Source organism: Pempheris klunzingeri, chromosome 10, assembly GCF_042242105.1.
Source record: "Pempheris klunzingeri isolate RE-2024b chromosome 10, fPemKlu1.hap1, whole genome shotgun sequence".
In the NCBI taxonomy this organism is placed as follows: domain Eukaryota; kingdom Metazoa; phylum Chordata; class Actinopteri; order Acropomatiformes; family Pempheridae; genus Pempheris; species Pempheris klunzingeri.
The window spans coordinates 19,913,435-19,937,639 of NC_092021.1; the positions used below are offsets into that span (position 1 = coordinate 19,913,435).

The 24,205-nt window shown below is 41.3% G+C and overlaps 1 protein-coding gene across 1 annotated transcript in view; it reads left to right on the top strand.

The window, feature by feature from the left end:
- myo16 (myosin XVI) overlaps nt 1-24,205 on the top strand; it is a 76,763-nt gene that overhangs the window by 15,846 nt on the left and 36,712 nt on the right. The window contains exons 5-16 of the mRNA XM_070837955.1: nt 6,547-6,655; nt 8,619-8,743; nt 8,879-9,004; nt 12,477-12,552; nt 14,650-14,800; nt 14,935-15,085; nt 15,759-15,869; nt 18,484-18,549; nt 20,017-20,144; nt 21,955-22,060; nt 23,336-23,453; nt 24,005-24,152. Coding sequence (XP_070694056.1) covers nt 6,547-6,655; nt 8,619-8,743; nt 8,879-9,004; nt 12,477-12,552; nt 14,650-14,800; nt 14,935-15,085; nt 15,759-15,869; nt 18,484-18,549; nt 20,017-20,144; nt 21,955-22,060; nt 23,336-23,453; nt 24,005-24,152 — 1,415 coding nt within the window. The remainder of the gene's footprint in view (nt 1-6,546; nt 6,656-8,618; nt 8,744-8,878; nt 9,005-12,476; nt 12,553-14,649; nt 14,801-14,934; nt 15,086-15,758; nt 15,870-18,483; nt 18,550-20,016; nt 20,145-21,954; nt 22,061-23,335; nt 23,454-24,004; nt 24,153-24,205) is intronic.

Genomic DNA, 24,205 nt, shown 5'->3' on the forward strand with positions numbered 1-24,205 from the left:
CCAAGACATAACTAGTTTCTAGTAAATGAGGCCATATTTACACAGAACTCAGCCCTGTTGGAAGAGAGCAAGGGGTAAAAAAAGAACGAGGAAGAACATTTCTAAGAAATTAAAAAAATCTGATTCAACAATTTGAAAAGTTCAAACATGCTTCCAGCTTACTCTTGCAACACGAAAACATTTTTTCAGCTTTCACAGCTTACATGTCCTTTGACACTAAGTGCTTATATATTTGACTGCATATTCTTCTGCAAGTGCCCTTGTGCCTGCCTATGTAATTGTGACAGATTTTGGTTGTGAGACGGCAGGAGACTTGAAATGTCTTAATCCCCAAAATGGTGCACATATGCATGGAGTGATATTTTTTTTTTTGTTAGGGTAAGAGGAACACCAGAGTTTCTTTTCCTGGTATAATTAGTACAGAAGATGGTTTGTGAAACTGGGGCCTAAGGCTCTTCCTGTCTACCAGGGTAAAAATAGCTGTAGTCAGGCCATATTTCCAATGGAGATGCAATATCCCTTTTCTTCTATTCATTCATTTTGACATCCATCTCCTCCAGCACAGAGCCTGACAGTGCCCAGTCATTCTGCTCTGTTCTCAAGCTGCTGCCTTATCAGAGATTTTCCCTCCGAATATAACAGGTTTACATTTTAATGAGAAGTAGAACAGTGGTTATGTTAGAGGAGCTTGACTGGCAGCTTTATCTTTGATTGGCAGAGGAAGGAATAATGCTACTAATATGTACTAATCTATTGTGTCCTTCTCCTACATCTCTTTCTCAATTTCCCCTCCCCTTGTCCTCTGCTTCTCTCTTCTTGATTTCCTGTCTCCAGTTCCTATGCAGAGAAATGTAGAGGTTTTTGCTGACAGATATTACCAAGCTTGTCTTGTGGGGAAAGTATTGGGGGGGGGGGTTGATGAGAAGTCTGGGTGCATTGTCGCTCTGTGTCCGGATTGCCAGTAACGTTAATTCTCTTATCTCCTGCCTCCAAGCCGCAGGAGAGGGAGTAAACTATTTTCTGACCCATTTCCAAATGCATTCCTAAACCTATCCCTAGCCTTAGCTCTGGTTAATGGCCATCATTGAGATTCTGAATGATTCCACAATGTTATATGTGTAATATTGTGTAATATTGTAATATATATATAATATAATATAATATATATATAATATAGTGTAATATTCAATGGCGGAAACAGTCTGATTATCGAACGAAACCAGGCCGACCTCTCTACCTTCTCCTCTTATTTCAACCCAGTCCAGTACTTAATTAGACTTGCCTCATGTGCTGTACATGCACCAGGATGCCTCAACATTCAAGGTTCTGGATTTTCATGTGTTACATCTTAGCTGGCTTTCTATTCAAAGCCACAGCCCACAAGATACTTATCAATTATCTTTATTTCTTATGAAACTTTCTTATGAACTGAAAAGAGACTAACTCTGGCGGAGAAGAAGTGGTAAATGATTAAAGTTAATTGCAGACTTGCCCTAATTCTGCTTCAGTGTCTCCTTGAGAGAGAGAGACTACCTTTTGACAATATGGATTCTTGAATAACATGAATAACATAATATGAAATGAGTTTCGCTGTCTTTAACTATTTATCAATAATGCACTGCAACTGATTTTTCTTTTTATAAAAAAGTCTTTCTTTTTCTTCTCTGACATATCATAGTTGTCTGAGATACCAGCCTGTGCAGGGGAATATGTAGCAATGCAATCACTGAGAGACAGGTTCTGTTCCAAAATGTTATTTCTCATCTTATGGCTCAAAACCCAGTGGGGTTACAGATGTAGAATTGACCCACTTTCGTTGCTTGTAAGTGATGAATTTAAAACTTCTGAACTCTGAGTGCTTTGAAGTCAAACGATTAACAGCAAGCCCCTGGCTGCGCTGCACTCCACTTCACACCAGTTGAATTTTGCGGAGGGTTCTGCTGATAATGTAGGCCTCCCTCCTCTAAACAAGACAGTGGCTCATTAAGCAGTTGTTGCACATTCCTATGGTCTATGATCTGTTTTAATTGAAGTCACAAACCTTCAAAATCTAACAATTTATGCAAATTCTTTGTTGAAACATTTCTATATTTTCACTCGAATGCAGAGTTTGTGAACTACCTCCTGGTCGAGTTTCACAACTATATACAGTATATCAACCATTTGTCTACTACTTGATGCGCACGTGAGTAAATATTTTATGCTGTGGTGAAGGGCTGTCTCAGTTTTAGGGTCGTCAACAATACAGTGTGTCGTCTTATCCTAGCATCCGTATCTACATGATGGTCAATGTGCAGCAACAGTGCGTACATACAAAAATGTACTTCATGGTGATTTAGAAAACGTGTCTCTTCATTTTTGCCAGCAGACTCTGCTGTTAAGGACACATCACATCACAGCACTGCAGCACAGCTGAACAGATGCGCACAATCAGTTTAGAATGATAAGCTGTAAAACATGCTGCCTCCGTTCTTTGTCACAACTCTTTGATAAGAATATAATTAAGAAAAGCCAAATGCTAGAATGTACAGTATGTTATTCTTTTATCAGAGTAAGCTTTGGATTATTTTGAACCTTCATATACATGCAATTTTAGATTATTTTTAAACTTTAAATAGCGAATTAATAATTAAATAATGCATCTCTAAATGCAATAGTATAGATTTAAAAGATTGAAAACAAAAGTGTATAAGAGCTCTTTGTTTTGAATGATTTCCACCGGGTTGTGATGGTGTCCAGCTCAGCAATGACAGCCCCAGGGGCCGCTTTCAACACATATCCACTAGTTGTTATTGATTCTGCGGTAGTCACTGCATGTAACAACTGCCATTATGAACCACGGGCAGTGCACGAGTGGTATAAACACATCTCCATCTCCAGGACGGCCGTGGTGGATTCATCATATTGTGGCGGGGGAGCGTGTCGGGGTCAGAAGTCAACTTGTTAACCCCTTGCAGCCTGCATGGCTGCCAGCCAGCGTCAACTCGTTTATATCTGTCAGCACTTATCATGTAAGCTTAGACACATGATTAATGCCTCTGGATCAATCGTCCACGTGTCATGCTTCCTTCACCATAAACTGTCTCTTCAGATTAAAGGTTTTCTGTCGCGGCAGTTTTCTATTGTCAAATTATTTACAACCAGGCTCAGTAGGGCAATTTACTAGTTTATTTTTTATGATCCTCTTTAGTTGTGATGAATTAGCTTGCCGTTATATGGCTCGAGTCTTCTAACTAAAACTTCATCTTTCTTTTAATCGGTCAATAACTGCCAGATCTCAGAGGAGGTTTACTTTTTTTAAGCAATACTGTTGTAAGTGATGTATTTTGGTCACAATTAAAACATCCAGTGTCTAGGGTATTATTGAGAGAGTCTGAGAGCAGTGGCCCAATAACATCCCACAGTTCTAGGAACTGCTCTGGAGGCCTCCTGGTTTTCTCTTTGCATCAAATTTTAAGCCTCTTGAAGTTCTAAGAGAGTATTTAGTACCTCAAAGTATTACGTGTTAGTTAACGAAGGTAGGTAAGATCTCAAATATTATTCGTGGGCAGTCAGCGCAGGGGGAGGTTCAGCTTGTAGAAATGAGTGTAAAGCGATTCAAAAGTATCATTTATTTCATTTGGGTCATGGGTAACAGGTCCTGATGGAGTTTGGATTGAATTAATGGTGGGAAATTATTCGTTTTGTTTTAACCTGGCAGCTAGCAGTCTGCTTGAACTTTACCTCTGTAAATGTAGTACAGTGAATTATGAATTCAGCTTTAGTCTTGAGTGGATTGTTTAATTCGAATTTTAGCCAAGAGAGTTAGATGAGTCTCGTTGATGAGGTTGTAGTGTCTGTATCTCACTTTCTAATTGCGCGATTCTGTGTTTTCTGCATGCCTTTAAATGAGAAGCTAATGAAGAGGATTCTCTCCTTATAAAGCATTAAGTCTTTTCCCAAAGTATGTTAGTTGAAGATGTGGCCTCTGGATTGATACTTCAAGGTTATTTTTCAGTTGTTACAAGAACTCATTTCAAGAGTAATGTTGTAATTGACGCGCCACCCATGTGTATGATTATATATCACGGGTCATGGTCTGATATTTTAATAGGAAGTATATCAGTAGAGTTAATAAAATGGTTCTGGTGAGGAGAAACAAATATGTAATCAAGTCTCGAGTGTATCTTATGTCTGGCAGAAAAAAAAGTATTGAATTACTGAATAATACTGAATACTGAATTGTTGGGTTTCATAGGTGGCATTAAGAGCAGTGGTCCGATAACATCCCACAGTTCCAGGACCTGCTCCGGAGGCCTACTGGTTTTGCTCTTTGCATCAAATTTAAAGCCTCTTGAAGTTCTAAGACAGTATTTAGTACCTCAAGGTATTCTGTGTCCTTATTAGTTAATGAAGGTAGATAAGATTTTACAAATATTATTTGTGGGCAGTCAGTGCAGGGGGAGGTTCAGCCATAAGAGATGAGAGTAAAACAATGCAGAAGTATCATTTATTTCATTTGGGTCATGGGTAACAGGTCCTGATGGAGTTTGGATTGAATTAATGGTGTGAAATGATTAGTTTTGTTGAATGGGTCAATCATTTTCAGATCAGAAATAAATGTGTCGATGCCACAGTGTGATTCCTTGGTTCGTTAAATTCATATCACACAGCTGGTTGAAGTGGCCCCTGACTGCAGGCTGGTAGTCTACATGTCTAAAAGAGCATTAGAAACCATGCTAGCAAGATTTGGGTCACATTAATTTAGTGCATTTTTCACAGTACACACTGTTATTTTCTCAAGTGTTTTACAGTCCTGTAAGTCTGCTGCAGGATTACACCCTAGTGTAAAATGTAAAATTTGATATATAAATATTAGACACTTTTACAGAACAATTCTCAAAGCACCACATACATTTCAAGGGTTTTCCAGTGGTGAGAGAGGCCTCCTGACAGACAGACCAAGACATACATCTCTGTCAGCTGATAACTTCATCCAGCCAGACCCCTATTGACTTTTACTGGACCTTGAAGTAAATTGTCCGGGTCAGCTCACCCCTTTACTACCCACGCTGCAGTGCACCTGCAGAGCTGTCAGGTTTATGAGGGAGTTGATCACCGTTTGGGGGCGAAGCACAAATCTAAGGAATATAGATGGAGCAGTTTAACATTAGAGGGAGGGTAGGGAGGAAGGCAGTGATTGGGGGGTGGGTAAATGGGCATATTATTCTGCTCTCTCTTTGACTCACTCATCATCTCGTCTCTTGCTCTTCAAGCTGGGCTTCACGTTGCGATAAGATTTCTTGTTTTCTCATGAATAATCACGGCGCAGCAGCTGATAGTTGTTAATGTTAATTAATTCCCTTTGTTAGCCCCTAACTAACCCTCATAAGTGAGTGAAAACAGCTCCCACTAGACAACACAGATGGGTGCACAATGAAACCGCAAAGCTCACCAGAACAGATTCTCTGATAACTGGAAGTGACAGCATTGTACTGCCTTTATCAGACTGTAATTGCCTGGCATTTCTTGGATGAAAAACGTTTCCTCTGAATATCTGCAAAACATTTTTCATAATTACAGAAAAAAACCCTTATCTGATTTAGAAATCAATTAAGCATTCCAAGGTTACATTGAGGGGTTCAGGCTCCTTGTGGTTTTGCTGATCCTTTTTCAGAGCACTAAGGTTAACAGATCTTGTGTTGCTCTGTCTGGCTCACATTTTCAGCCCTCTTCCTCCTGTTTTCCCTTCCCCTTTCTCCTTCACTTCTCTCTGTCTGCCTAAGGACTAGGTCATAAATCTCTTTGCCGCAATACAACTGGGTCGTTAGAATTCTATTAGCTGTAAGTATTCAATAAGGATCCTCGCTTACACTCCCCTGTCCCTGTTATCAGACCTGGTCCAGCCGCGATCGTTGCACCGGCTTGTCTTTTATGGTTTAGTCAAACAACAGGAAGCGATTTATGGCTAGATACTGACAATTGTCACAGGAGAGGATCTGCGTTACTTTTAGTGCCAAACCCCTAAAGAGGGGCTGGTAAAAATGAAAAGGACAGAGGGAAAGTCCATGTGAGTACATCTTGCATGGCTTGTACACATTACAGCTGTACAGTTTTTACAAATAACGACTGCAGTTCCCCCAAAGAGAAGCAATCAATCATAACCACATTGTGACCAATGACTGTGCTGTCGTCAGAGTAGCAGTCATTAAAGTAGCCCAAGGGAAGGTCTCCCAAGTTATCTCATGCTATAATAGAAGACTGCACTGGCAGGGTCCTTGTTGGCTAAACATACATTAATCTTGTCACACGCACACACACGCTCACCCCGATGAACCCAGTTAACGGTAACCAACGCCCTCGCTCTTCACCGCCCCACCCCCCAGGCAGTTATTTAATGAGTTCTTTAATTCACTGTATTGTCTGTTAATGTCTCCATGGTTCTGCTCAGGTATACGCCTCTGGGAGGCCAAGATAATTGGGCCCACTTTATCATCTGTTCAAGTCTGATGAATGGCCATGGCTAAAACTCAGTTTGTTTGTGTCTTCTCTGCTTGCGCCTGGAAGGCCGGGGTGAATGTTCTGCTGCAGGACGTCAACGGAAACATTCCTCTGGACTACGCCTCCGAGGGAACTGAGACCAGCTATATTCTCCGAAAACACCTGGAGGAAAATGGTAAAGCTCTGTGCAACTCTCACTTGTTTTGCATTGGACAGTGAGAGAAAGACAGAGATGCAGCTTTGACATTTCACATTTCATTCATCATGAGCACAATTAAGAGGGTGATTCAATGAAACGCGGTGGCTAATTTCTATATCATCATGGCCCTCTCAGAAAAAGTGTTACTAGAAAAAATAAATACTCAATTTCTTTCATTTAGGAAGCATTTGGATAATGTGAATAGTTATAATGTCATACATAGTTAAACAGGAGGTGTTCTGTGTAAAGGTGAAGTACACCCACAGGCCTAATGATGGTGGATGGTGAGGGGCACTTGTCTCCCACAGAGGAAGGAGAAGGTCAACGTAGGAGCTGCGAATAACAGAGACAAAGGCGCAGGAGAGTTTGAGGCACACAGATACGAACGTGGTAGAGGCACAGACGTGGTGACAGAGGGAGAGGCAGGGAAGAGTGCCAGAAAAATGCAGAGAGACATGCGGAGAAAGGGGGAATGCGAATCGCGCTGACAAAGCTAGACAGAAACAGATATAGACAATGATGGAGGGTCTTCCCTCATCCATCTGTCACTGGCCACAGGATTCTATGACAAATGCAAGCTTTTGACTGCACACATCTTATTCATCAAAGCTCAGACCACCCTACACATACACAAAAACACACACACACACACATAAGCTCAATCTCTTAACTTTTCTCTGCCTCTCTCTGTCAGCACACACCGTGATCTTTTCCCTCCTGCCTACCTTGAGCTCCCCTGATACCCCCCCCTTCACACTGGGCTTTGCCACCATGAGACACACTCTTACTCACACGGCTCACTCTGCCTCTGTTGCTATAGCAACTTGGCGTCGCGCTTTCTATCCCCACCAAGTTTGTGCGATTGTGGGAAAAAGACAGACTGTCCATGTGTCTCTACATCAGGGAGAAATTCTGTCTCTCCACTGAGTCGCTTGTGTTTCATGTAACATTGGATTCCTGCAAATATTTCCCCTGTAGGGAATAAGCATTGTCTTCTGTTATGGTAATGTTCCCATGAGCATGTTTTAAAAAGCTACTCACCCTTTGGCTCTCATTTGTTTACAAAGACAAATTTATTGATGAGCTAATCAAACCAGTCTATCTGGAAAAGTTCCATTAGTTTGTGCCCTAGAGCTTATCTAAGGGAAATATAGACTGATTGATAATCAATCCATGCTATTACAGCCACAATAGTCAGGTCCACAGTGTGTATGTGATTATGACGCAGTGTATTGATCTTCATGGTATGGAATAGATGCCCTTGTAGTTCTCTGTTTGTCTGCCCAGGAGACAAGCAATGGCCTTGAATGTCCTATTTATTTTTCATTCAAGTGTCATCAACATCGTGCTTTTGGCCATATCTTGTTCTACCAGGTTTTGATTTTAGCATGAGAGGGCTTCCCGTTTGGAGTCAGTTTGTGGGTGTTTTCAGTGTCAGCAGCCAGCATCCGCCTAAAATTGCCTACTGTAGTTGCACAACCACTACAAGAAAACGCCATGAAATCTAGTTCTGCAAAAGCTGTGAATCTGCATCTTACAATGCAGAACATGTCTGGACCTTGTACATGCCCACATATTGCAAAAGTCAGTAAACTAACTAGTTTGAAACTGTTGAATTTTGGTTTGGGGGTTTGAAGAAATAGTTCAACATTTTGGGGAATATAAATATTTTCTTTACTGTTAAGAGTTAGTTAAGACGGTTAAGACCATTATATCAGGAAGCCAGTGCTACTGACCTAGAAATAGTCTGGCATGTATCACCACATAAAACAGAAATGTCTCAATTTTGCACTTCAGTTTTGTACAGAATAAAGGAATGATATATAAACTGATAACCATCTAACCATCTTCTAAGAGTATTTCCCAAAATGTAACTATTCCTTTAGGCATGACAACTAAAGACTTACTGTAACATGTGTGTTTTGATTTGGTTTTTTAGGTGTGGATGTGTCCTCCATGCACACCATGAAGACACAGAGACCCAGCACGATGCTGTCTGATGTTAGACAGCTTGTAGCCACAGGAGGAAGCCTCAACCAGCCCAATGATGACGGGGTCACTCTGGTAAGTAAGGTCACATGTGTGTTAGTGTGTGTGAGGTCACTGCTCTCTGTCTCTCTTGTCATCTCTTTCTTACCACATATTGTAGTGTTTAAATTTTTTTCTGTCACAACTTTATCTTTGTTTCTCTCTCTCAAGCTCCACATAGCGTGTGCCAGTGGTTATAGAGAGGTGGTGTCGGTGTTGTTGGAGAGCGGGGCGGACCCTCATCCTGCCGGCAACAACCTCTGGACCCCTCTCCACCTGGCTGCTAAATATGGACAGGTAAATCACGCAGAAATGTTGAGGACTTCGGTGAAGTCAACCTTTAATTTTAACTCGTCTAGCTGCATTGACCCAATGTGATTGCAGTCATTAATTAAATGAATGAAATAATGAGGAAATTATTGATGAATGGATTGTTCCTCTGAGGAAAGTGCCTCCAGTTACCCTGTACACTCTCTGATAAACTGCTCTTTTTGAGTATATTGATCAGGAACAGTCAAACTGCTGGTATGGAGCAGCACTGTGTGTGCATTTGTTATAGAATTTTAGATTAGCAGTTTAATGGTCTCTCGTAGAGGAAAGGAGATAGCTTTCCAGATGGGGTGGAGGTGAGCTGTTGGAGCGATGGGATCTGGCAGTTTGAAAGGGGTCCAACTGTGAAGGAAAGGAGGTGATCATGTTCAGATCTTGCTGACCCAACTAGATATTTAATTACATTTCTGGGCTGTGTGCTTAGCTGCTGACAAAGAGAATTAATTCATTTGGTATTTAGAGTCGTTTACTTCTTTGGTCTCATCTACCCTCGAGCCATGTTTTTTCCCTCTCACTAGAGTGTATTTAAACAAAAAACCTTTCTTCCTCCCTGTTACCTCACAGCCTTTCTCTGTTTCATTCATACAGATCTGCTGCCCTTGTTTTCTTTCTTTCCTCTTATATGGTCCTTAGGTAGTGAGTCGATCCAAACGTACAAATCTTCCAAACAGCAATCTTCTAAATGGAATAATAACCTCCTTGTGTCTCTTTGCTTTTCAAACCTTGTGTACGCAATTGCTCCATGTGTGTGTGTGTGTGTGTGTGTAATATGTAAGTGCATCTGACTTAAGAGTGGCAGTCTAGAGGATTGGGAAATCGATTAGGTTTCCCCTGCAGTGCTAAATCACCTCAGCCATCGGCTCTTTACTGGTGCCAGTGCTGTGCTTCCTGCATACCAACTACTCCCTAAGCCTTCTTAACACTCACTTCCAGTCACCCTTCCCTTATAGCTGGTCTCACCGTGGCACGTCAGTAATGGAGGACATTATGGGTTCCAGATGTGTGTGTTTGTGTGTGTGTATGTATCCAGTCAAGTAAATCACTGATCCCACTAATAAGAGGTTTTGTTGATATGAGGCAGACGCAAACTGTTGCCTGGAAATGCTGGCAACTGTAGCACTAGCTGGTACGTTAAACCCAAAGACCCCTTCTGCAGTGTGGCGTACGCACTTAGTGACCCTTTAAGAAGATGTATGACCCCATTTGTGCAACTAATTAAGCGCCTCTCTCTGTCTTACGATAAGTTAGACCCTGGCTATTGGCCTTTGTGGTTTGAATTGAGGCTTTTCACGTTGTGCTCTCCAGAGGGATGAATTTTAAATAGTCTTGTGTTTGATTTTCCAACAAAACTTACAGGATGTTAGAATACAACCCTACAGGGAATGGACTAATTCATTCAGTTTTATAATGAAGAGACGTGTGAAAGCTGTGGTAGTATAGCAACCACTTGATTCAAGTGTAATTTCTAAAGCACTTTAATAATAAACTCGAGGTTAACTTTAAGGTGTGACAAATATTAAATTAAATTGGGCGCTTACCAAAAACTGTTCTCTCTCTTTGAATCTACATCAGCTATGAGGTTACTTTGTCTGCGCTGATTCCCATGTAGTGATGACCTTTATCTGATCCTCCTGTAAACTTTGACCCATTGAAGAGTTCAGATCTTGTAGTGTCACTGACGTGTTGCCTGTATTTATAGGGTGTGAGTGCAGCTGACAGGGTTTGTGGGCAGCAGACATGCCGTAGACTCATAACCGAACAGCTGCCGATGTGGGTCAGAGCCAGTCTGCTGAATGTGCTGAGTCATTCTCTTCTGTACTGCAGACGATTTCTTATTACTCTGCAGTAATACACAGAAGTTCTGCTGCTGCAGTTAGAAAAGTATGTTGGTCATAAATCAGTTTCAGGTAATGGCTTCCACAACGTTTGGTGACTCACAGGAGTCATATGAAAAAGAATGGTCGAAATCAATACAGCAGAGGCTGAGATATCCTGACTTTGAGTCCCTATTATGGCTGACTGCCCAAAAACTCCCATAATGCAATGTGTGTTATTCGTTAAACCTGCCCTGTCAACCTGGCCTTTCAAACTCTACACCCACAGTTTTTCATGCACACTTTATTTTGAGGATTTGAAATCTCCAAGCCCAAGCTTAGATTACTTGATTCAGGCTTTGTAAAGCTCAACTGCTTTCACAGTGTTGAGAAGTACTCCCCATATTAGATAAAATAATCTTAAAGTGTAAAATCGGCGCAGTGTCCCAGTGATTTTTCTAGCTCCGGGAAGCCTTGCTGATGCAGTAAACTGTTGAGAACCATAATAAGTAGAATTATTTTAGTTTGTTAGTCTCATTTTACCAGCTGTTAGCTTAGCTGAAGCTTAATGTTATGGTTACTTACTTGCTGTTTAATTCACCAGCTTGCATCAGAAAATATGTTTAAGGTGTCCTGATGTACAACTTCAGTGGAAATGTAAGTATTTTCCCTCATATTAACTGGCAGTATAAATTCTATACTTTAAACAGTGATTGTTGCATTGCAGCCAAATGTAGTAGCCCAATAACTTAACAGTAGGAGGGATTGTGTTGGTTTTATTATTTTCTTCAAATGTTTTCCTGGAATAGTTTCTTTTCGAGTCAGCTCTTGTGTTTAATTATCAGCCGTACTTGTTTGCTGAGATAGTTTCTGGGTCACGCCATCTTTCCTACATCACTAAGAAGTGATGAAGGAGAAGATATAATCAATAAATTGAGTCACACTACTTCAGATACTTCAACACATCACGTACACTAATCACAAATCAATGTTCACAGATCATAGTAGTGCAGCACACTTCCTAGATTGGATACATCTGAAACTCCACGGAGGCAGAGGGGAGGGGAGGTGATACAGAAAATGCAAAAAGACTGTAGAAGACGAAACAGTAATGAGAGGGAAAGGAGAAGTCAGAATTCAGAGACTGAGAGCCCGTGTGAGCTCAGTCTGAAAGGAAAAAAACCAGACAGAATAACTGAGGACAGAGGTGACAGCCATCTCATGTCACAGTGTGTAAAAATGAGGGTAGACAACGACTTCTACTGTGACGTGTGATGGAAGATATTATTAAAGGATCTCCTCAACACATGTATAGACTTGTCATGTGTGACCTACACTCAATGTATCATCCACTGGCTCAGTGTTTAAATTCTAGTTCTATTTCACAGTATAGTCTTCATTTACATGTCTACATCTGCAGCTATAAAGGTGGCAATAACCCCCTCATATCCTATGACCTTTAACAGGAGGATCTTCAAAAAACATTAGAGTTCTGCTATGAAATTCCTTTTTTGTTGTTGTACTGAGGTTTTGACAGAAAATGTAGTTATTAGTGCCCTGGAAATGTTTGAATTTTTACGGGATGTAATGAAAATGAATGCGGGTGTTTCTCCCATCTCTTACAGACAAGCATCGTTAGCCAACTCCTGAGGCACGGAGCAAACCCGACTCTGTTGAACTGCAACCAAGATAAGCCCTCAGGTAACACATTTAGGCATTCACACATATATACACACGTGCATGTACACACACACACACGCACAAATATTGCTGCTGGAATGGGCGAACATATTTTAGAGAGCAAGAGGTAATAAAGCAAAGAAGCGAAGCAATGGATTTTGATTTATGCTGCTGAGACTAAACAAACACATTAATAAACACAGTGATCTAAAACAAAGAGATACACACACACACACACACACACACACATGGTGTTCACAGTGAATGAGGCTCCGTCATAATCAGTCTCTGGTGAGCCTATGTGTGCACATCTGAGTGTATCTGCAAGAAAGATCTAATTTATTAGTGAAAGAAAACATTAACACCTTACTCATACACATACTCACTGATAAAATCTGGGTGTTAGTAGTGATTATAAGGAGCTTGTGTGATTAATTTGCTAATGGGCATTAAGTTTCATGATATGCAGGGGTATGTACTGTTTTCTTTTTTTAAAATAATGGAAGCATACAAGATCAACAGAGGAGACAATGTGCACTGTTTCAGTGTGGGGGCAGTTATGTGTATGTAGATATCTGTCAAGATGTTTGTGAATTTTCCCCGATGGGGGATCAATAAAGTCCATCTCAAAGAGGTTCCCGTTTTGACTAGTATTCACCACAGGTCAGGAAAGACCTTTTTGATACCTTTAATAGCTAAAAAATTATGCAAATGTACACACATTCCCACCAGCTGCAGATAGTGGTAATGCAACATGTCCTACATGCAAACCATTATACAGCAAGAGAACGACAAACAGATAAAACAATTAGAATAACTGGAAACATCTCATCAATTTCTAGCCCGGCCTGAATGTCAGACACCACAATGTGATGGTAAACGAAACAAAACAAAGATTGACCAATATCATCGCTATCTTCCATGTTATACGCTTCAAAAGCGTGGTAGTGGGCCAACAAAATGCAGGGAAGAAGAAGACTGGCAGCTGGTGTAAACATAGATGTGAATGCTGCAGATTTGCAAATGTTTTAAGAGTAAATACACATTTAACACATTTGTAGACACAATGCATTGCAAACAGAGTATTTTTTAGGAGAAACAGTGACTGTAAACATAACTGTTTGTATGTATGTACAAGACAACTCTGTAAGTCTTTGACATCTCATGTATGTGTAGCTTTCTAAAAAGAATGTATCCATCCTTAGCTTCTCTGTGAATTGCTCTGTCACTCTGTGGGAGTAAAAGTGGTCATTTGCATATTCATGTTAATTTCAATAATAACGTTAAAGTGAAAGCCTTTATGGGGCGATGAGCTTGATCAATGTTACACATTTCCCTCCCACCCACACACCCACGCACACAGCAGGGGTAGAACTCCCTGAACCTCCCTGCGCAGAATAGTTATAAAACCACCCATTGAACCAGGCTGCTGATGAATTGTAGTGTAGTCGCTCTAAATGTAAGCGTGTCTCTTGTGTGATAGTGATGACATGTGTCATATCTAGAGGGGTTGGGCCCCTAACCTGTTCGTTGTGGGATAGAATATCATGGCTGCCTCAAACCATTTACTCCCATGGCTTCATCACACCTCTGACTGCCTCACTCCGGCCTCAATCAATAGCCCCTTCCAGCATGTAGGCTTAGAAAAGATGTGAGACAAGCCCTCAGAGACTGAGACAATCCCCCTCTTTTTCACTCAGAGCCCCACATAGCCCTTCCCTCAGCAGCCACATGACGAAAGAGAGCCAGAGTAAGAGATGGGAGTGTAGGAGGCTGTCAGTCACACAGAAATGAAAAAAACCAGGATGAAGCCATCCCCCTCCCTGGTGCCCTGTTAGACCTCATTACAGACGGAGGGTCTTAACTCCCCCTTCCTCTTAAGCACAGTTGGATTGATCCACATTGGGGCTCACATTCTGCACCAGCGCAGGCTCATCCACAAGTTGTGAAAGGGGGTCGCCATGGTGTAAGACAAGAGAACAGAGAGTCGTACCTGGCTCTTGTAGAGAGTAGAGTATTATGGTCTTTTCACCAAAGGCACAGAATGGTGAGAAAATACATTTTGGATCTCACGAATTTTGTGTTCTGATTAACCTGTCTTATGTATCATGTCACCAGACATTGCAGTGTCAGAGCCCATTGCTGATATGCTGCTGGATGCAGAGGAGAAGTGGCTGCAGAGACTGACAGACCCCTCCGCTCCTCTACCCTCCACTGACCAACGCTATGACGGCGGTTCACACGACCTCAACACTCCTGTCAAGAACTTGTGGGTTAACAGTTTCATAAGCGCAATTCTTATGATTGCTCCACTGATTATAAATCATGTTTTGTTTTATTTTTCATTTTCCTCTCTTCCTCCTCTGTGTCTTGTCTCTCCATGTCCATTCACCTATCACACAGGAACCCCCTGGGTCTCTCTATCTCTAAGCGGGACAGTCTGCTGGAGAAGTGTGCCATGTTCAGAGAGGCAGGTGGAGCACTGAGCCGACAGCCCTCCCAGGACAATGGCCTAGATGGCCCCTTTAGCTCTGGAGCCAGCAAACTGGAGCAGGTACATTGCTTCTCATTGCTCAACACATTAAGATAGTTTGCACAGGAAAAGATTCCATCTATACACGTTATTGTTTCCCTTGTTTTTATAAATGAAGACAAGGCTTGTCACACAACAAATACGAATGGACAAACCTTAAATTTGACATTTTTAAGTTTTTGTTTATTTCACATCAAATTCTCTCTCTGTAAAAATTATTATACTGATCAGCCCACACTGTGTGTCATGTCACCAGATAGTTACTAAGGCATTTTATGCCAGTAGGAGAGCATCCCATGCTATGTAATTACATTGGAAAGGGTTTCATTAGCCTAAGATGTTTCATACACAACCAACTGTCAGAGAGGCAGGACATCTGACAAAGGGAATCAAAACAAAACAATTACAATTTGGAATCATAAAGTTTTAATTCAGCAGTGATGATTCAGAAGTAATCAAGTATCTATTTGTTAAGCAATATGTGCTGTAAAACACAACAAAAATGTGCTTTTGAGATACAACAGCATTGTAGATTCTCCAGTTCATTTCACAAGATAGTTTCCTTGTCTCAAATGAAAGGTGGACTAATAGGCCTCATTGGGATATAACTGGACACAACTGTTCCTCCACCACTCTCGCTGCTGATCTTATATGCGACATGGTAGTTTTAACTCTGACCATACATTTCCCTCAGGTCAAGCTGATGCCTCCAGCTCCCAATGATGACCTGGCCTCCCTCAGCGAGCTGACCGACAGCAGCCTGTTGTACGAGATGCAGAAGCGCTTTTGCAACGACCAAATCTACGTAAGATACCTATGACGTTGTGCCACTAAAACGGTTTCACTCAACTTTAAACATGCATTAGAACCCAAAACACACTCAGAACACAGAGAAATATAAACACATGTTCTCTCTCGGGCATAAGTGGGCTACTATAGTTGTTTATTTGTAGTGGAGCATTGTGTCGTTTACGGTCTGGGAATCACATCACGTAATTTATACCCATGAGCACTGCAGTGGGCTTCCCTCCAGCATATGCATATATAGTGCACTCTGTTTCTCTAATATGAACATCACACACACTGTACTTTCTCTCCTGAAGACTATTGTGCAGATAATATTTATATTTGTGACCTCTGACATCTAGTTTTATATCCAATGACTTTTGTTGAATAGTTGTTTTTCTGAATGTAGTTAAATCTTTAGTAGTCTCAGTAACCTGTGCACCAGCTTGTGTTTATGAGCTGAAACACTTCCCCTCTCTGTTTTGGCCCACTGATGTGTGAAAAAGTGGTGCCCAATTCTAACACACAGACTCGCGCACACACACACACACACACTCACACTCACAGGAGTGACAATTGCAAAATCAATACCATTTAGATTGATTGGAAAGATAAATCCATAACTATATTCAGGAGTAAAATGCCTTCATCTCCATCAATTGGTCCATTTTATATTCATGTCATTTTTTCCATTCCTTTAAAAGGAGTAGTCTGGCCCATACTTCTCTGTGGGGACTGAGCTCTTGGAAGGCTGGAACCAGATCAATGTGGAGCTGTCCGATGCACTGTCCTCTCTGTGAAGAGGCAGTAATAGCCTGTTATTACGGAAACCCAGATGGGCAACAGACAGTAGGGTTAGTCACGGCAGGGGGCACAGAGAAGGGGATGACAATAAAAGGCAGTAGAGTGGTGGATGAAGAAGACAGAAATTATTAAAATTTAGAATAATGAGGGCTGGATTTGAGGTACTGTCCATTTGGAAGTAGAAGAGGTGAAAAGAATGGGCAGTTATTGGACAAAGAGCAGCAATCATGGTGACACCGAAGCAGACCTGATTGTGTATAACTCCTCTGTCATGCAGGTGCACACGGTGCACTCGTGCATTATGCTCTATTCTTTTTGTAGTAAAAATATTCCTAAATAATGCCAGATAAGCAAATAATGGCTTTGAATATGAAGATACAATTTTCAAGTATCCATCTTTTCTAAAGGCAATTGCCTAAAAAAAAAACGCATACACTTTTCATGCTCCCAAATACATACATCCGCATTTCTGCCCATCTCCTTTTTCAACTTCTTGTCTCTATAATTGAGCCACTTGACCTTACGTATATAATAGAGGGCATTTCAAGAAAGAGGTGAACAAAACAGCGATATGGTGAAGGACAGAAATAGGAGGAGGACAAAGGCAGTGAATGCTCCATATGTTCCCAGCAGGGTGGTCAGAGATGGGGCTTTGATGAGCGGTCTGCTGCCTTCTGCCAGGATAGAAGGACCAGTGTACCGATAAACCCCTGAGGAGAGCAGCAAAGAACTGGGGAAGGGTATGACAGAAGACACTGACGAGGGCTGGATTAGTGACAAGCATGTCATTTAAGATTAAAATTTAAGGCAGGGTCTGTAACATTGGAGAAACCATCAAGAGTAGCCCACCCTCTCCCCACTGCCACCACTGCGGCTCCGCGGCTGGGTCTCTTGTTCGCTCTGTACACAATTTAGCATTTCAATCTGACAAATTAACAACTCTGCCACAATCATATAAACACAAGCATAATGGCCGTCATGAAGGTAAAGACTATGGTCATGCGCAGTGCAGAGTGTGCGCAGGTAGGCAGATACATGGGTAGACAGGCTGGTTGACCATTCAATAATTTCTTACAGGCAGAATCAAAAGATCGTAAGGCCTTATTACAGGCCTGAGACAGCCACAAACACTGGATTTCTTTTCTTTTTTCATCAAACCATATTATCTGTTGACTGCTGCTATTAGAATTTAAACAAACATGACAAAAATCTCTTACATAAAATAAGTTACATACCCTGTATTTGAATAACAGTTATTGGAGAAGTGGCGAACTGGCAAGCTTTACTAAAAACACAAAACTTGTAGTGTGAATTTTGCTCCATGTCTGCAAGCAGTGGGAATTTGTTCAAGTCATTAACCTTGTGCCAGGGCCTACGGACAGAGCAGCATGTTACAGAATGCTAGCAATGTCTGCACTCTCTCAGTGGACAAAGCGTCAAACAGCCTCCGGGACTCTTTGTGAGAAGTAGAGGGTTAGCAGTTTAGTGAAAAGGGTCAGAAATGGAGAGGTGGTTATTTTTATCTAAATGGCTTCAGGGTTTGTTGTTTTTATTGGAGAAAGGTCATCACTGAGGTTAGCGACAAAGGTCCCTTCCTGATCTTTCTCTTGCATGAAATTACCATATTCTTGTGATATTAGAGATTGTCACCACCATGAATACTGATGTTAAGGAAAGCGTGGCAGTAACTGTAACCCAGCTTCAGCCTACAGCAGAGCTGTGCAAACTTTCATCCAAAAAAATAAACATTTTATGTCTTCACTTCTTGTTCTCAAGCCAAGTTACTGGATAAAAGATGACACAGGTGTGTTTTTTCTTCTCTTTTGCAGACTTATATTGGACACATTCTTCTGCTAGTCAATCCAAACAAAGAGCTGCCAATCTACTCCACTTTGGTAAGCATGCATTTAAATTACCTCTATTTCACATATGCTTTATGATATATGCTGTGCTTAATATTGAATTTGCAGGTCTGTCTACTATGATCCATGCTTAATACATGTGGCTTTACATTTGATAGGCATTTGATCATTTTACATGCAAAATTATACTAAAAAGGAAGCATGCTGTATGATAAGGAGGGCATGAACAGATGAAATGGACCTTGTGGTTGATAAATAATGCAGTCTTCCTGTTAATGATACACAGCACAAGGCTGACTCTGCATCAGCAAAGGAAGAGAGGGATCCAGTTTAGTGAACACACTAAACACTCACTCTCAGACTCATACAGATATCATTACGCTGCCTCCACTATAATGAATGAATGTTAAAAGCACTATCTCTGCTGGTGAAAGCAGCACATTTAACATGTGCACGAACAGCTAGAGGAGACTGTCAGTGAATGACTGTCGGGTTCTGATTCTTTAAACATTATGGTCATTTGTTTAATGTTGCGATATCACTCACCAACAGTGTGTGTCACCTTATTTGAAATAGCAGATAACTCATTTTCAAATTGCTGAATTAATGCCAGCTTAGTGCTCACCCATGTAGAGCCAGGAGGGGTTTGGATGGAGGAGGAGACATCTTCTCCTGCCATGACAGAATAAAGCCAAGCCCCCTCTGGCTGTCCCATTCCTGCCTGAGTCTGGATTCCCTCCAGGCGCCCATACCCAACAGAGAGAGTGTGTGGAGGAGCAGGGACGAGCCAGTGTGTGGGAGACATATGTCACAACATGTGTGATCTGCTGGCCGTCTGTCACCCCCTCTGGTCCGGCGGTCCACAGCCCATTCCCCGCCTGTTTTCCACAGACAGAAATGCAGCACTGGCACACATCTGCTGGACTGATTACAGATAGCAGTGTTACATTACAGTCATCTTACTCTTCAGTGCGATAGACTGTTGATATTCACTAATGTTTTTTTTTTACAAGCAGATGTATGCAAAACTTAACTGAGAAATAAAAATGCCCAGATAAATTATTATTAAAAATAATGAGTGAACATCTTAATTTTGTCAGAGTAACATTCTCCAAATGCGTCAAAAGCCCCCAAAAAATGTTTTCACACAAACTGAAATCAGGTCCATCACAGTTGATTTTCGGCTCCCTGATAATATTAGTACTTTTTAGGTGTTTTACCTAATCAAAATGGTATTTCATGTGTACGAACTAGACAGCTGATTTAGTTATATCCAATACTTTGGTCCATTTTTAGCTTGTGTGTCAAACTTAGTCACTTTGAATTGCATTGTTAGACTGAGTGGTATGCCACACCTTGTTAGTGAGCAGGACACACACAGGTGAGGAAAGTTAAACCCAGCATGGTTTCACTGTTTTGCTGAAATGTTATCCTCTGTGTTGCTCAGGCGATGTGCGTATCCTTGTTACATAAGATTGTAATCCAATGTCTTGATCTCAGGTGAGTCAGCTCTACCTGAGCTCCACAGGTCGCCTGTGTTCCTCTCTGCCGCCTCACATCTTCTCCTCAGCAGAAAGAGCGTACCACATGATGCTGCAGGAGAGACGCCCGCAGTGCTTCATCTTGAGGTACACTCTCCTCCTTCAACACACAAACGCACACTCTCGCAAAAACACTGAAGTCTGTGTCTTTGGATTATGAGACAAAAACGTTGACAGAGCAAAATAATTGTGTGAATAATAGTTAAGTTCAACTGGCCACCTAGCCTGTCCACACCCCTCTGCCACACACCTGTTAAACTCACCCTGAGAGATTAATAGATCTCAGCCTGAGCCGAGCTGTAGACCTGTTCAGTGTTCACACAGAGATGGATGTTTGCTGGGAGCACTGCGGCGTCTTGCTCTTTGTCCTCGGCGGGACGGAGGCAGCTCCCTGATTGCAATTAAATCCCGTTCCGGCTCTCCAGTGACATTCCTGCTGAGTTGTAACCAATCTGGCAGAGCGTTAATGCTCTCTGGCCACAGGCTATCCATCTCACTCGCACGCACAAACAAACACACATACAAGGACATTGTACCACGCATTCTCACGTAGACACATTCTCTTGCATTACCTCCGTTCTGTCCCTACTGCACTTTATCCTTCCTTTTCTTGTTTCTCTTTTGTTCAGGCTTCTTCTTTCACTCCATATTTCCTCACACGTGCACAAACACACGCACACACACACACACTCACAGACATGTTTACAGGCAATCAGCAACCATGATCCCCAGAGGCCAGTGCCCTGACAAAATGCCCTTGAAATCTAATAACAACTGGTAAATGAAAAGACAGTGGAAAGGCCTTTAGACTTCACACTCAGCAGGGCTGTTGGTAGGAAATATACATACACACACACACACACAGACAAACAGCGCACCACAGCACACTGCGGTCATTAGTAAAGGCTTTTGACCTTCTGCAGCCATCTGCTTGGTGTTACTATGCTGGTCTCAAATCTCTGCATGTCGGTGAGTGTCAGAGCATGTACTGTAGAGGTACCACATGTCGAATTTAATATTCACTCAACGCCAAATTAAAAACAGGCCTCCAGTGCCAGATAAGTTCTGTCGATAACAGCGTGAGCAATGTGGTGGTCAATGGAGCAACATTAGTTGTTTCAGAGTGAAGGAATAGATCGGGAATTTAAGGGGAGGAGGTCCCTTCAGGGGTGATGTCAGGTCACTGGAGACATGTAACTGAGGTGACAGATGTGGGGTAACACCCTGAATGACTAATGCGTAACACCTATTCTTCTGAGACACATCCAGAGAAATGTAACACACAAACACTTGATTTTTGTACTGGTGACTTTGCCTTTTACTCTTGTTGTCTAACTTCCCTTAATAGCAGCCCTTCAGTGGTATCAATTCTGCTTGCCCATTTTTGTCTTGGTTCGCTGTATACTGATTTATTACATGTCTCTAAAAGCAACTTAAAAAGAAATTTTAAATGTTGATGTAGGTTATCAAACCTGAACACATGATTAGGTTAGAAAAAAAACAATTACAGCAGCAGAAATGTATCAAAATTGAAATACATGTTAATATATATTACCAGGGTAATATTAGTATCATCTCCATAATTAGTTATTGTACCCTCTGCCCTTTACTGATATCATATCATTTATAAATTGCATTGCATACATTCTATAATTTTGGAAGATAGTTGCTTGATTTGTCAAACTGTTAAAGACTGCTAATAGCTTCAGATAAACTCCTAAATATATTTTTACACTGGACAGCAAGCAAAACTTGTTTCACTGTTAATTGTTTTAATATAGTAAAATTGTGACATATCATTTAAGATATAGACTTTTAGATGCAATGACAACATGGAAAACAATAACATTACCAAAGGGATGAATGACATAAAATAAACATTTTTCTGTCTCTCTAGTGGTGAAAGTGGTTCTGGGAAAACAGAGGCCTGTAAGCACATAGTGAGACACCTGACAGCCCGCTCCAGCCCCAAAGGCTTTGCGCTGGAGCCCAGAATGAAACAAGTAAGTCTGGACAGACGTCAGGTCGGGTGTCCTGGAGGCCGACATGGCTGAGGATCCTTTGTTGATCGCATGTCTTTGTTTCTTGACTTTGAGCAAAAAAAGATAAAACACTAGAAAAATAATCTCACAGTAGACATCTGTGCTGTTTTTCATTTCACAATCCACACTCTTCACAGTCAGTCCTCACCAAGAAACTTGTGAATATTTGTGTGTTTGTCAAAACAAGGCACTGACTGAATCTTACACCCTGTGCTTATGTCTTACTGCACTTATTGTTCCTTCCTCCATGTCATCTCTGTGATCAAAAATCAGGTAGTACACAGTGTAGTGAGGCCGTTTCTATAGCTCTGTAATATATCCTACTGTTCTTTTGTTGCTGTGGTAGGGGAGAGAATAGATGTATGGATTAGTGCGCCATGGGGCCTTTTACTGTTCATCTTTTCCTCTCTGCTTGATAGCTTTTCGGTTGAGCAGTCAGAACCTGTGTTTGAGTGCATCATCAAAATTTCCATTTAGGCGATTCTATCCATTATGATGCTGTTTCTTCAGCACAGATCCATTTGCAGCAGAAGAAACAGTTTAGGCTTTATTCTTTGGAGCAGTCCATTTTCCCTATACTATACAGTATTGATTTAAAAAAAGCTTCAGTGCAACTGAACAACAAATGCCCATATCCCACCCATAGACTATAGAACATTTTGCGATAAATCAGGAGAGGCTACAGTTATAGTATAGATAATGACCAGAAGTTTTATATAGAACCATACACTGACAAATGTTTACTTAAGAAAGAGCATTTTAACAAGGTCAAGTTTAGAATCCTCCCTTGTACTGTAATGAAAAAGGGAATGAAAGAAAAGAAAAATCTGTCATCTAGGTCAGCACTTGCATTACTGCTTCTTGTTTTATTCTCTGTTGTTCAGATTATGTCATGTTCAGGGAGCTTAAGACATGATTCACCTGCTTTGCACTCAGTCTGTTAGTTGGGTAACAAGGCAGTGTGGAGCCTGGGAGTGTAGTGCTGTCTTCTGATGAAGTCATCGTTATGTAGTCGATAACTGGGTCAACTTGCCCTCTGATCATCCTGGGACACAAAAAATACTGAGTACCCACGTAATGGATGCATATTGACCTCTAGTGGTAGAAAGCGAAATGGTGAGCAGAACTCCTTTTTCAGATGTAGACAACTGTGTAAGAGAGTGTGTTAGTTGATTTTGTTATTTAGAAATGCATATATCACTGGTAACATTTCCTTTGGTTTGATGACATATGCAGGTTAACTGTATACTGGAGGCCTTCGGTCATGCAAAGACCTTGAGGAACAACAACTCAAGCCGCTTCATCAAGCTGTTGACCATCCAATACTGTGAGAAGAGGAGGACACTGCTCAGGGGTAAATCACATGTCTGTTAATGTAGCGCTATGTGAACTGACTTTATGTTAGTAAGCTTTACTTTCATAAGTATTGACTTTGTCCCAAACGAGAAACAGGGGTTGGATGAAGGATTAATTAATTAAAATTATCGTGTTAAAATTGTGTTTTTGTAATGCGCCACATGTTTATATATAGTATATTTATTGCCAAGATAACTGAACAAATGGCAAATAGTAAATGGCAAGTTGATGAGACATTAAACATAAACCATGTAAAATTCACCACATATTGAAGGCATCATTATACTGCTGTATAATGATGTAGGTTTTTCAGGTGCACAGTAGTAAAACACCAGCAGGGGGCAGTAAAAGCCCACAAGTCTCCTGTTTCTATTTGTGCTCCATTTTTACAGCCCTGCTCACCTTAACTTACCCCAGTTAATTTGATCACTGAGCACTGGCCATTGAACAGACTGAATGTTTAGTGCTGCTGTCATCAGCGCTGTTGAACTGCTATTTACACTGTTACTACACTAGTTACTGAGGTATGAAACACATCTTATGTTTAAGCCCGTGTGTACACCCACATGCTGGAGAAGTCTCGTCTGGTCCACCTGCCTCCTCACCAGCACAGCTTCACCATCTTCTATCTGATGGCTGAAGGCTTGTCGCCCGAGGAGAACAGCGCACTTTACCTCAACAATGTCCTGGCTCATAGGTACGTGGCTGTCACCTATATGTAGTGATAATCATAAAATCACCAGTGACAGT